The following is a 15,576-nucleotide window of genomic DNA, read 5'->3' as shown; positions in this document are numbered from 1 at the left end:
GAAACATCAATCCATTCTCCTCCAGGTTAACAGTAAACATCACTCCATACACCTACAGGTAAACACGAAACATCCCTCCATTCACCTACAGGTTAACACGAAACATCCCTCCATTCACCTACAGGAAAACAGGAAACGTGCATCCATTCACCTACAGGTAAACAGTAAACATCCCTCCATTCACCTACAGGTAAACAGCAAACATCCCTCCATTCACCTACAGGTAAACATGAAACATCCAAAACATATGTTTTGGTTGCCTCCGTTTTGTATATCCCTCCCTTTGTAAGGGAGTTTAATTGATGACTGTGTGTGCCTATGTATGTAGTTTTCCTTTTTTTTTTGTATGTCGTCACCTACAGGAAAACAGGAAACATGCATCCATTCACCTACAGAAAAACAGGAAACATCCCTCCATTTCCTTCCAGTTGGACCAGAAGAAATCCTCCCTCCCTTTTCTAGATGACAAGAAAACTTTATCAGACAAACAAATAATAATACCACCGGCGTTTAAATAGTTGTTTTCTTACCTCACCTTCGAATTTGCGTCCCTTTTGAACGCTTTCCATTCAACGTCTTAAAGTATTGGCTTACTTGTCGCTTTGACAAAACACCTAGAAATATTTTTTTACTGATAGAAAAGAAATATGTTTGGTTAGATATCATTGCTACAAAAACTACATATTCTTTAGAGAACAAGTCATGCGCAATGGTTGTCATGTATCATCTGAATTGATAAAACGGCTTCTGAGATAACAGCTACATAGCATATCATTTATCATCAAAGAACTTGAAATTGAAGGCATCAACAATTACACCTCACAAGAGTCATATCTTGACATTTATCTTCAGTATAGCAAAAATGGTAGGCAACAATCTCTGTGAAAATGACAACACAAATTTCTGGATTGCAAACTTTCAAACTGAAAGATAAACCGAACCACTGAACTTAAAACAACGACGAAAAACTAGACATAACCAGATTATCTGGCAGTGTGAGCTTTGCCATTCACAACATTGAACCCAACGACCTAAGATATGATGAAAATGACATTACTTGTGGCTTCTGGTAGATAATGTTGACATGCAATCATGACGAAATCGAAGATACTGGTATGATTAGACTACTTTAATCCTTTAATGTACGTCAAAAGAATCAAGCGGAAACGTAGCATAAATGTTATCTAAGTGATAGGTATCAAAAAGTCTCTATATCAGGAAATCTATCTGAGGCCGAGAGGATTACCAATGGAGGACCTTAGGGCTCAATCATTGGTCCTTTAATGTTTTTAGTATTTATCAACGATTTACCGCTGATAACTGCTTGCAGGACAGATATGTACGCAGACGACTATACACTGTCTGCTTCTGGTAAAACAGTTGATCTTGTCGGAGCGAAATTAGAACATGATTTAAAGAAAGTGGAAGATTGGTGTTCTGACAATAAAATGATTGTTAACGTAGATAAGACAAATGTATGGTTTTAACAACTAAACAGTGGCGCTGTAAGTTAAGTGAAAATGAACCTAATTTGATATTTAAAAATGTGAAAATACAACAGGTACAGACTGAAAAGATTTTGGGAGTAAAATTATACCACCACTTATCTTTTTCAGAATATATACATTTTATTCTGAAGAGGGTAAGTTGTGGATGAGGGCTACTCCGTCGTATCAAAAAGTATCTGTCAGTAAGTTGAAGGTTGCATTTTGTATACTTCTGTACAGTGTGGGGAGGCTGTACTGATAATATCACGAACATAAATATTATATAACAACTAGTTACCAACGTCCACGTTGCTTTACTTTTTAACCCCATCCAACGTCTCATTATGTCGTTTCTTTTGTGCATTTGTCCAAATCCTCGCAATATCAAATTAAATATCTTGAATCCAATAGATATTATTTGATCAGATACCATTAGTACAAAGAAAATGGATTAAAGCTTCGCCAACGCTGACTTGCTGTATACCCTGTCTGTCCTGTATGATTCACAAATAATTTTTGAGATAACTTGAAACACATCAAGGACTACTCTGTATCAAATTCCTATCTTTGTATTTAAACGTTATCTTTAAAAACAAACACAAAGTTAAAACAAAAATGAGTCCTCAAAAAGCCCCATAATAACGGAGTCGAAATCAGGCATTAAGTAAGAGAACAAAATAGCTCGCACCAAACATAGAACCTATCGTGACATATATAGTCAAATACAGATGGTTATGAAGTCAACAACTATCTAAGACACGATAATATACATTCAATAGCGCTATGAAATATCATAATCATGTTGTGTAACGAACGTAAAATGTCTGAATGATAGATTGAAAACATGAACAGTCTTTCAAATAGAAAATCAACTGTAACGTGTAAATATTATTAACATGGTAAGCTGGCATATTGCCACGGAGGGAATTTAAATGAATGGTCATCAAATAATAGAAGTCACTTTTACCAGAGTTATCAATACTGTCTGTGTTATCAACCTGATAAAAAAGCGTATGTGTTTTTAATTCCTGGATGATAACAAAATAGTCTGGCCCCACGACAAAAACAAAACAGATACTTTACAAATGTTCTTTGTCTTCATTTAGTTTTCATCGTTTCTTAGACGGAGAATCTAACACTCACTTGAGCCCCCACTGTTCCTAATCTATCACAATTAGTACTGCAGTATAACTGTAGGCACGGTAGTCTAGTGGTAGGACGCCGGGCTCGTGACCGAAGGGTTGCGTGTGTTCGAGTCACAGCACGGCACTGTGTTGTATCTTTGAGCAAGATACTTTACTCCGCTTGTTCCAGTCTACTCAGCTGTAAATGAGTACTTGGTTGGGCAGTGCTAGAATTGTTGAATGCTAGCTGTTAGCGCCGAAATGGCAGCTCCGGCTGTATGCTCCCCAGGGAGTTGAGAAAGATATTGGGTGGTTGCAAAGGCCCTATAACCACGGATAATAATTTGTTAACCGCTTTGAGACGACCTACTATTATTATAGTTGTGTAAATCGATTGTCATTTCCACCTTTCAGGATCCTCGTACCACTGCTAAAAACTAAAACTGTGAATTGGAAACTTTTTCTTTTATTTATTTTTTAGGCCATGCCGATAACTTTTCTCATTTAAAACACACACCTTGTAGACTAAACAATATAACCACCAAGATAAAACCACTAATAATAAATCAACAGCATTGTTTTGTGTGTAAAAGCCAGCGCGACGATACTAGGATTCGAACTATCAAGCTCAGATAGTTATACTGTCAACTTTACACACTGGGTTACCTGGGCAATGCTTATACACTTACCTTATGTCGCTACAGTTATGTTCAAAGCAAAACTAAGTAGAGGCTTCTGTACTGTGACGGTGTTCTCCAACTTGAGAAGCTTTCCCAACATTACATGGAGATCAATATACCAACAGGAATTCTGAAGTGTTTTGCCTTCACTGATCCCTGATGTATATTTATACATAAAAGAATACAAATATCAGCTTACTATTATAGGTACTTAAATACAAGTACTATATTAATATAGTAAACAAAACATCGATATGGATATTTGATTTTGACTGGGGAGGGGGTATGCTGAAATAAGCAGGACAGCCTCGAGTGTTCCGCTGACGAACAGAACATCAACAACAGTGAAATATATAAATGTTGACATAAAGTGGTGTACAATAAGTCCCCATTTTTCTGGCCTTCCCCAGTTCCTGCTGGCAAAGCCTCAAATGAAAGATTCCGAGGCAAGTGAAACTGGTCCCGATTGGGATAATGATATTGTGTTAAATTATTCTTCTATCAAAAACATAGTTGCCAACCAGACTGATATTAGAATAAAATCAATTTAAAAAAAGGTAAAATTACTAAGGTGAAAACAATTACCCTTTCATATCTCCAAAGCTTTCCTGGATTATTGATATTATTTATAGTGATGTTTTGAGCGTTTTTATCGATTTATTTAAACCTGACAAGGTGATCCATTAAAACAATAAGGTTAAACTTACCAGTTTACTTTTTTTACCTTAAAATGTCAGCTATATTTCATGCTATACCAGACTAGTACAGATATCTATTTTATTTTTGTCACATGACAAGTACAGAGGTTGAGCTATCAACTGATAAAACATTTCAAGTCGGGCGGATGTGTGCTCATTCAGATCGATGAACATGTGTATGTAGTTGACAGTGAACAGAAAAATGTAAGTATTCAAATAATTGTCATACATGATAAAGCACATCACCAACATAAGTTTATTAGATTGATAAGCTGATTATCAAATCAGGTGAAAGAATGATCCGATATTTTTTATGTGAATACGCCTACCACGAGTACAATGCATAATGGTTAGTATATGCATGGCTATATCAATATATATATTTTTTTATTAAAGATGAATATATCATTGAGAAAATATATGTATATAGTGATAAATGTATATAAATCATGAAAACATCCGTACTGAAAACCGACAAAAGCAATATAAATTGTACAGTAAGGCAACCTAAACCGAAAGTACATCATACACATATTATCATGGTAAAAGACAATAATTGTCCGACACTTACACTGCATAAAAGCAGTATAAACTACAATATTTATTGTTGACACCTACGAAATAATCAAGAACACAACGAAATGAATTCAATAGATAATAATATGCTTTATTTATTCTTGATAACATATTGAGCATGAAGCTCATCTTACGTATGGTCAAGGTCAGATTATCAGACACATTAAATATATGATATTTAACAAAGTATGATCTAGGGGGTGGACTGGTGAGGTATGGGATTGTTTCTAGTGGTCCTGACATCCTTCTACACTTTAATATATGATGCAAATGAACTTACCAAACCGACTTCCTCCCTCTCGACCCATTTCTTGAAATGATAGAAATTGGAAGAAATCTGCCCGCCTGCCTCCGACTCGCCGACCGACCTTTTTTTACCTGCCATTAATCATTTAATAAAGTGTTTTGTAAGTTTGACTCTGCTGCTGGGTTTCTTGCAAGTTTTGACCAGCGCTTTAATTATTTATATGCTACTTTGGGATGTGCGATATATACAGCTGGCGAGAAATGCCAAATTCATAGTAATAGTGGACAGAATAGTGTGCGGCTTGCAACCGTTATCAGAATCTAACATAGGAATATCTTTCATAATTACAAGGGCATACGTTAGATAGATAGAAATGACATGGCAAAATTGTTTTCTGTCAATGTTGGGATGACCTTTGAAACCTATATCCTAAGTAAAAAAATGTTTGGAGACAATGGTAGTTGATGTTCCTTATCTCTGCTTTCAACTTTGAAACTTAATGTAAACATGTAAGTCTCATTTTTGAAATGCTGTAGTTTTCATGAAAATTTAAAGAAATATGCTGTCAGTGACATAAAAACTAGGGAAGCATCAGTTTAAATCCTAACGTATTTTAAAGTATAGCTTCCTGTATGATAAATTCTAGCTGCAAGGTAACAGTCACCCGAGATTATCACATTGCAGAGAAAATATATAACTAGAAGCATGAAGTAAGGTAGGATATATTGAAAAATGTAGTAATTCTATGCACAATGTAACCATTTACCACACCAAAACGGCCATAGCGTTTTTATGTGTTCTGAAACATATGCAATATTTGTAGTTATTATATGCATACAAATTTCTCGCAATCACATTGGTCGGATCAGATACACGTGACCAGTCCTCAAAAACTCATGTAGACTGGTTATCCGGTGAATATCGATTTCTAAATATAACCTATATGGAAATTCCCCGGAACCTGTCGTAGCGCATGCGCAGTTAGACCGGAACGCGATCTGTCAGACGACAATTGAAGATGGCTGCTGGCGAACGTTTCTCCTCCGTTACATCAGAAAATTACCAAAACTGTTCAAGGATAAAGATGCTGTTAACATAAAAAGGCCATTGAACACGCAGTGCATGTCCTCCATGCTTATCTTAAGGAAAAAGAACCTAGACGATGTCTTCGAAAGCTACGATGCTGAACTGTTGATTCAAACCTGGCTAAATATTACACAGAGGCTTGCGTACAAAAATCAGAACCTTTAGTTTTGTTTTATTTTATTGTTGAGGCATATAATAAAACAGTTATGGGCTTTTGTGCTGGTAAATATGATGTGATATGAACCTGAAAGAGTGATATTGACCTCGGCTTCGCCTCAGTCAATATCACTCTTTCAGGTTCACATCACATCATATTCACCAGCACAAAAGTCCATAATTGTATAGTAGCATCTAGGTATCATTTCACCCCGGCTGACGGTCCGTCGTAAACATGACTTATTATTCCGAGCTACTGACAGCCATATAATCTTAACTAGAATCATCCTTGGTATCAACTAACAATTGTGCTAAAAGGACAAGAAACAGTCAACTGGCCATATTACTTTAACTGATTTTAGCCACATTTAATAATATTGAAGGAATATCTCAAAAAATACATCTTGATAACATTAACATATGATGGTTGACATGTATAGTACTAAAGTGAATTATATCTGAGTATCGACGCTTCTATAAGGTACTCTTCGGACTTGAATAGGCATTTATTTAGGACTTGTGTTAAAATCTTCTGTTGTAATTACCATTGTATGTGAAACCAATGGTAAAATTCAGGTTGGGGCAGTAGATGTTACTTTCAATATTAGATAAATGTTAGCATGAACAAAGTCAGTATCATTAAAGTACATGATAATCTTTTTACATACAGCTTTTCAAGAGTTTTGAAAAATATATTGCAACTCATTGGACAGTGATCGCTACAAATTGGAGTATAAAAAGAGGGATTTTTTTTACTATATCAGTATTGTTAGTCATAATAGTGCCGAGAGATGATGAACAGGTAGGAGTGATCCATGTAGGTTCGTGAATAATATTAGTAATGCCAAACTTGTTCATAATGCGCATGATGTGAGATTTTGGTTGTACTTTTAACATATTTTGATTGATGTCTCCAATAAGTATATAATCATTGCCAAGTGCAGTGATATTCCAAAACAGAGTTTGTGGGTCTATAGATGCAGCCTAGAAGTAATTTTATGACTAAGTTAATGTATGATAAATTAATTATCATTTTCTGTGAACATTTATTGATTGGTTCTAGTATTCTCCTATTCATTTGAACGTATGTTACATCTTCTCTATCATACTCTCTCTCTTTATATATATACATATATGTGTATGTATAAATGTATGAAATGTGTGCATTTTCTTCTGGAAAGGGCTTTAATAGGCAATGCCTGTTCCTTATCCAATTATGTCTTAAGTGCAAAAGAATTGATTTGAAATGAAAAGTAGACGTCACTTTACAATGACCATTGTGTAATTGTGAAATTGGAATGATTTAAAAATCGGTTGTATTGCTCTTCACAACATGACCACGATAAAGTGAAGCCGTCCTCCTCATTCAACACATATTTCCAAAGAAAGGACAACTAATTAAAATCAACTAAAAACGTTTGTGTTAAAAAACTAGACCATAACAAAATCATATATATACACTGCCCTCCAAAAGTTCTGTTTCATATTTTATATTTGGCTGATAAATTATCTGATTAAATGTCTTTAAATATGTTTCTATTAATGAAAAGGGATATAATGTGATTAAGATGATTTGCCATCATTGATTATCCAAATTGAATCACAAAAAGGGTTTTGTCAAACAATTCTGGTATTTCACATTTTACATAAATCTATCAGATATTTGAGAATTGTTAGATTTACTTAAATGTACGCGGTATTTAATTTTAATATAATTTAAAATGACAAAATACATAACTATTCACCATTCACTGATTATTTGTTATCTCTTATGTATAGTTGTACTATTCAATCACTTTGCAAATACTCGTGAGAAGAAATGCAGTGAATGACAAGAGAAGAACGATTCGAGTGTGTTTTTTACCATCGCAATGGTTTTGCTACCGCCCAAACTGCAAGAATTCTTGGAACCAGCAGGTAAGTGAATGTTTTCATCGCGGATTTTGGTGCATTTACATACTTTTCTTATCCAGAACCTGTCTATAGTTGTTTTACTGTTTCTCTTTTGTTGCAGACAGAACGTGTACCGGGCTATTAAACAGTTCCAAGATACCGGGAACTATGAGAATCGAGAACGTTCTGGCCGGCCACGGATTTTACCCCTCGGGATGATAGATTATTAGTCCGGACCAGCCTCAGAAATCGCAAGGATACCGTTCCTGAGCTTCGAACGGAATGGACCCAAAATGGTTCTGGTAGCGTCGAATACCACAGTGAAAAGACGATTACACAATGCGGGATTGAAAGGTTGTGTTGCTGTCAAAAAACACTTTTGACTGCTACCCATTGTCGGAAAAGATTGCCATTTGCACAGAACCATGCAAATTTGACATTGGTGGACTGGTTGACTCTTTTATGGACCGACGAGTCTAGGTTCACCATTTTCCAAACAGATGGCAGGACGTATGTGAGAAGTAGGGCAAATAAACAATTGCGGCAAGACTTTGTAGTGCCTACAGTTAAGTTTGGTGGTGGTGGTGGTGGTGTGACAGTTTGGGGTGTAATGTCCTACCGAGGGACTGGATACATCACTCCTTTGAAAGGAAATCTGAACGGAACCAAATACATTGACATTTTAGAAAACAGCGCGGTACCATCAGCACATCTGCTAGGCTATGGAAACAAATATTTCTTCCAGTATGACGGTGCCCCATGCCAACGGGCACGAAAAGTGAACGAATGGAAGGAGGACAACAATATTCTGTCTTTGGAGTGGCCCCCACAGTCCCCCGACTTGAACCCGATAGAAAACTTGTGGAGAGATCTGGGTTTTGAAGTTCGCCGACACAAGAGCAGAAACCTAAGGGAACTTGAAGCTGCCTTACAGCTTGCATGGGATGGAATACCTGCTAGGATATGTAGAACTTTGGTTAGGAGTATGCCTGACCGTATACAGGCTGTGATTAGAGCTCGTGGAGGATACACTAAATATTAATGGAATTACAATTTTTTCGACAATTTACATAAAAGCTGATTTTTGCAATATTATGTTAACTTAACATAATAAAATCAGAAATACTTGTCCAATAAGTTAGTTAATAATATATACAAATGATAATAAAAACAAGATTAGCATAATTCTGTACTTTAATTATATATCGAAAAAAGCAAATGTAACAGAACTTTTGGAGGGCAGTGTATAATACCTGTCTTGCACAAACAACAAAATATATAGGTAAGTTAAAGTTTATTTTAAAAGTCATCTTCCTGGTGAGCATGTTTTACATTGAGCACGTATGTTTCGGCAATGTCATTTCAGCTCTCTGAAACCATGGAACAGGAATCGCCACGCAAAGACCGTCTGTTGGTAGCTGCAATTGATTTTGGGTCAACTTATTCAGGCTATGCTTTCTCCTTCCTGTCAGAGTATGAGGAAGACCCAGAGAAAATACATACAAATCTAAATTGGATTGCAGGGGGCTCCTTGGCCTCCGTGAAAACTGCTACAAGTGTTCTACTGGATCCGGACAAGAAACTGTTACGATTTGGTTACGAGGCTGAAGATAGGTACAACCAAATTGTAGAAGAGTCTGAAGATGATGATATCGGTGAAAGAACCTACGAGAGATATTACTACTTCAGACAATTCAAAATGTCACTGTACAACTGTGGTGGGGTAAGTCAAACATACCAGCGGGAAAATATAGCACAATATTCACAATCAGCTGCGTTGTCTAGATCGTTTGGCAGCGTTTTGGAACCTGCGCTGGTAGGCGCTGCTTTGATTAAAGTGTTAAAGTTGAAATGATTTACTGTCACAATGGGTTGTTTCCCATCTATTGCATTATGACACATGATATATGAAGCTTAACCTAAAAAACGCTAAACCTGACCGTCCAAAATGGTCATCACCTGTCGCTCAGGAGTTTTGCTCATGTTATTATTTAACCATGTATAGAATTTTGTTTCGAAGGTTCTTACTAGAAATACGATGATAGAGGATGAAACTGGGAAAAAGCTCCAGGCAATGTTGGTAATATCCCTGTCTATCGGTTACATGAAGAATCACATGCTGACTCTTATCAACAAGAGATGTATTGGTGTGGAGGAAAACGATATCCACTGGGTCATCACAATTCCTGCCATCTGGGACGACTCCGCGAAGCAGTTCATGCGCGAAGCTGCAATCAATGTAAGCCTTGATTGTTTATTACTTACTGTAAATCTCTCAGTTTCCGTATCTATTTCGTTTACTATCATGTACTGTAAATCTCTCAATGTTGATTAAATTTAAGGCTTTTACTTTTTGCGAGTGATTGACAGCATTTTTGACAGTCCATTATTCGCGCTCATTATTGGGGAAAGAAAACCATGTAAATGAAAATAGGATAAAATTGTATAAACATTGTACAAGGGGCCTGACTTTATTGATATCAAACGAGACTTGATGAGGTGATCTGATTCAACACCGTGTCGCTTAAATCAGAATCAGAAACTGGAAAACCTGACTTTACATTTATAAAGAGACAGGCTATCACTTGGTCGGAAATGACATTGTCAGAATGGATAGCGTGTCGGTAGAAATAGAGTAACCTGACTCACTACAAATCATGAAGGACTGTAAAAGTCGATCAGGTATGATGCATAAAATTTCGATACACAACAGAGAAATCTGTCGTGAATTTTATTAAGAGCGATTATAAGAGTTTGTCGGACAAGACAATTATCTAGTAAAGACAATGTTCAACACCGTGCAAATTACTTTAATAGGCGCATGGGCGTGATTTTTAAGCATTGAACCATTTTGTATGGCATTTATGATCTAATTGAATGACACAGCTTTGCAACCAAACGACATAATGCGGCCTAGCGAATTATGATATGTTTGTTTGCACAGGTGTGTTATTCAATGAGAACATTAATGCCATACAACATCAGTTCAATGCCTATATTAACGGTTTTTCCGCCTTTCACGGTTTTTAACTTCAAAATTATATTTAAAATTAAACAAATCCACCTTACCGACAGTCTGAACAAATTTGTTTAATAACTGGAACAACGAATTGTCGCGTGCTGATTGGCTAGCAATTGTGTCTCGTGGTGCATGCCATCGAAGTCCCATCAACGACACAGCTTTCAAGTAGGTTCCATAATGACAACGCCATGCAAATGTAAATTTTAAGGGATGAATAGCTAAGATTAGATTTACATTGTGAATTAACTCATTTTCATACTTTTTTTTATAAGTGTCTAACACGCCTAAAGAAAGACATTTTACATTATAGGGTGGCATACAAGCAGACCAGCTGTCCTTTGCACTGGAACCGGAAGCAGCTTCGCTTTATTGCCAATTAGTCAAGGTAATATTGTCTGAGGAAGGCACATCGACACAAGCAGGTGCGAAGAGGAAATCATTCAGGTCGTCGCGAGCGGGCACAAAGTACATGATACTTGATCTTGGAGGTAAGGCACTTTTGAATCTCCTTGTACGAATTACATTTATGAACACCCTTCTTAAACCTGACCTATCATATTTTAAAAAGCAATATTTTCAATGCTCAGGACCAGTGAACAATAATACCTTTTCTCCTAACCATAGACTTAAAAGGTGGGAAATGCAATAGATAATCCTTACCGTCGACAAAGAGTAGAGATCCCAAAGAGTTGGTTCCCACCATTCGATGACGGCAGGCTAAACATGTATCGTACCACAATTATGTGTCAACTTAGAAACAATGAAGCCAGAATTTTTCTTGACCTTTTAAAATTCTCGATTGACACTTAGAAATCAGTTGATTAACCAAAATATAACCCATGGCCATTTTAATATAAACACATTACTTCATGGATGTCATGAATGTGATGAAAAAATCAATGCATTTGGACTACAATGTATATCAGAGTACATTATCAACACTAAAATATTTGTTTACTCATAACTATATCTGGTACGGTGGGGACATGGACACACACTATATGAAATACGAATTTTTTGTATGTTTGTTTGATGATCTCAATGAATGTACATATAACATACCGAAGTTGTAAGGAGAAGGCTTATATAGGCTTTGCCTGATGCCCTATCCTTTGCATTTTTTTCGCAATAAAATTTGTTGAAATGAAATGTGTAAGAGTGAATAAAGAATTAAATTATTGACATTAAGGTCTAATTATTTAGGAGGAACAGCGGACATAACAGTTCACGAGTCTCAAGTGGATGGGAGGCTGAAGGAGATACACGAACCCTCGGGGGGACCCTGGGGAGGCACAGCTGTTGACAGGGAATTCTTCAAATTTCTGATGGAAATATTCGGAGACAAGGCAGTAGAAAACTTCAAAAGAGGAAATATGACTGATTTCGTGGAATTATGCAGAGATTTTGAAATGAAAAAACGAACAATTACAGGAGAATCAACTGGAAAAGTGTTTCTGAGACTCCCTCCGTCTTTCAAGGAAACTTTTGAAGATAATTCAAACATCCCTTTCAATGTTGCTCTTAGCGAATCTGAGTATGGAGATAAAGTGCAGTGGGTGAAAGGCAAGTTGAAAATAGACGTAGATGTGGTGAAAGGATTTTTTGAAGAACCAATACAGAAAATCACCAGTCATGTAAGGAAGCTGTTGAACAAAATAGGCAGGATCCAAATGATTCTAATGGTCGGAGGATTTTCAGATTGCGACCTCGTCGAGAAAGCCGTTCGTGACAATTTTCCAGGTGTTTCGATTTTGAATCCCAAAGATGCCGTCCTTGCAGTTTTGAAAGGCGCTGTCATATTTGGCCACAAACCCATGGCGATTGTGTCTAGGGTGGCAAGGTACACATACGGATTTGAAGCCTGGCCGACGTTTGACCCGGAAGTTCATCCACATCAGCAGAAAGTGTGTTTTAATGGCATTGAATGTTGTAAGGAGGTTTTCCACCCTTACATTCGACAAGGAACTGTCATCGATTGCAATGACTCCACCACTTTTACGCATCGCCCGATATCTGACGAACAGAATGACATGGCAATTAACATTTACATATCGGAGAGCGAGTCTCCAAAATTTATCACAGATGCGGATGTGCGATCCCTCGGAACCCTCAAGTTTAAGCTCCCGGTTTTTCAACCCGGAATGAATAGAAAAGTACAAATACGTTTTCATTTTGGAACAACGGAGGTGTTCATTAAAGCAAAAGAAGTTGAAACCGGGATTATACAGAAAGCGATATTTGACTGCTTATAAAGACCAACAACTCTAAATCTAACAATACAGACAGATGTTTGGATGACTGGATACTACCCGTGATGTCAGAACTTGAACCTTACCGGAGCTTGATATGTTATTGAACTGATGCGTTTATTTTTATTATTTTCGTCTAAAATTTCCTTATATTTTTTCTTTAAACTTTTCCACTTGTTCATTATTTGAACTTTGATCACATGTATTCCTTCACTGTTCATCTCCTGCAATATCTTGCACCACAGCTGATCATGACTCTTGTTCCCGTTGAATGTATGGTCCATTTCAAGTCTCAGCTGGATGAAGAACCTCTCTTCCTTCTCTGTCCAGACATGAATCTGAAAGAAACTTTAGGTTTTCAACAAGAACTTGGTGAAACTGCTCCCTAGTTAAAACAATTGAATTTGAAACTAAGACAACCTAAATGAATCATGACTATTGCCAGTGCTGCCAGATATAAACAGGTCGTCACTGTCTTGGGAAGCATTATCAGTTTGTGAAAGTGAGGAGTTAAATGATGGCAAGCAAATGGTGACTTCACCTGACGATATGAAAATATTGTCGACGTTCTTGTCCATATACATGTATGATTTATCATCAGATATATTCTTCAACAAATTATTATTGGTACATACTGTGTCTTTGGCTGTTAGGCCTACTTTAGGTTCCTCCGATTTAGGCCTATCTGATTCTCTGTTGCTGTTATATATTACTTTGATTTAATTTGATTTCTGTAAAATTGGTGTTTTTCATGATCTGCCAAAAAAATATTCAGAAGTTTAAATATGCAAAGATTTATGGAGGGAGTTAAAAATAGCCTGTTACTACATCAAACAAAATGAATAAAAATGGCCTAATGCAAGTGTATTTCACGAAGAACCTAACGTTACATTGGGTTTTATACATTTCTGATTCAACCCCTCCCTTATACTGGAAATAGCCATAAAACACACCTAATAGGAACGGTTTCAAAATAAAATTGACTGAATACTTTTAAATACCTTATCTCTTAATGAATGAATGGGAGATTCATTACCAAGCTTTAATCTTTTAATCAATCGTTTAATCAAGAAAATTGAATGCATAATACTTTATTTAACGTTAGCCCTAGCTCCGAAGATTAAAACATGATAATTCATCAACAAAATATTGATAACTGCTTACCGTACAGCAGCATTCAGTACACAACTTTATCAGTTACTTTAGACAGAATTATCATTCATATCAGATGAAATCAAAGATATTAGCGCAAATCAACACAAAACCCCAATATAGGCTTATTAAGGAGTCGAATTATTTTTAAATTTTGTTTAATTGTTGTGATATATCAATTAACAAGGCAATATTTCAACTTACAATTATCCTCTCATCCATCGCCGCCATCTTTGAACTCTATTAACCTCGGGAAGAGCATGGGTTGGTATCGGGTAGGGTTCAAAGGTCAAACGAGTTAAAATCTCGCCGTTTTGTTGAAACTATGGTCTGTAGAGTTAACCCTAGAGTTTCAAGTGAACTCGCTCCATGGAGTCAAGTCCTTAATTGACCTTAGATTTTAATAGGACGTTTACCCTTTTCAACCAAAACAAACCAATTTACCGTATTCCAAACGCTCTCTCGACTTGCGCTGTCTGATTTGCTGAGATCATGATTTTGCGAACAGAAAACAAGGCGTGATTTAAATACGTTTAAAGGAGGATAGTTTGAGGTTTACTTTAAAAAAGAACCTTCACACTTTTACATTTATGTCATTGTTATTGACGACCTAGAACTGTAAAACCATTTCATTATTATCTTACAATTTATACAGAAGTAAACTGAAATTGTAATTATGTATTTATGTATTTGCTTTATTAGTGGATGCAATGAGCTATTATTTGTTGACACTGCTGCTGATTAAGGAAAAGTATGTTCGGTTTTCGACATTTTCTTTTTTATCCTATGCAATAAACTCCAAAGTCAAATAAAGCTATACTTTAAGCAGTTGAACCATCGATTATTTATTTATCAGGGGTTTTTATTTTCTCTATTTTTCAACATTGAAACTATAATTAAGAAAAGCGTCAAAAAGACTGCTAACGATATTTCACACACATCCTAGCAGCGGGCCCATCTCTATTGTTTTATCCAGTGTAATGTTGAAATATGTTCCTTTAAAGCAATGAAGACAACAGAACCGAATATAAAAACAGTTTTGAAACATTCATCTTGAGAGTCATGTTGCACACAATGTTGTTCTGGAATTTTATTTCATTCTATAAGTTTTGTTAAAATGTCACGATAACTATAAATAAGGACAGCATTAGGAGACTGAAATAAAATTAAAATCAATGTGGTATAATTTACCTTCAAGATGGACAT

The 15,576-nt window shown here is 36.2% G+C and overlaps 1 protein-coding gene across 1 annotated transcript; it reads left to right on the top strand.

The window, feature by feature from the left end:
• The first annotated feature begins 4,121 nt into the window (after positions 1-4,121).
• On the top strand, positions 4,122-15,201 carry LOC110457209 (heat shock 70 kDa protein 12A-like). The gene is made up of 5 exons (XM_021508377.1): positions 4,122-4,193; positions 9,314-9,670; positions 9,968-10,186; positions 11,280-11,457; positions 12,173-15,201. The coding sequence occupies exons 2-5, from the start codon at positions 9,326-9,328 to the stop codon at positions 13,219-13,221; spliced, it is 1,791 nt and encodes a 596-aa protein (XP_021364052.1). The 5' UTR covers positions 4,122-4,193; positions 9,314-9,325; the 3' UTR covers positions 13,222-15,201.
• Positions 15,202-15,576: the final 375 nt, after the last annotated feature.

This window comes from Mizuhopecten yessoensis, unplaced genomic scaffold (genome assembly GCF_002113885.1).
Source record: "Mizuhopecten yessoensis strain PY_sf001 unplaced genomic scaffold, ASM211388v2 scaffold9049, whole genome shotgun sequence".
Lineage (NCBI taxonomy): Eukaryota > Metazoa > Mollusca > Bivalvia > Pectinida > Pectinidae > Mizuhopecten > Mizuhopecten yessoensis.
This window is presented reverse-complemented; position numbering and strand designations above follow the sequence as displayed.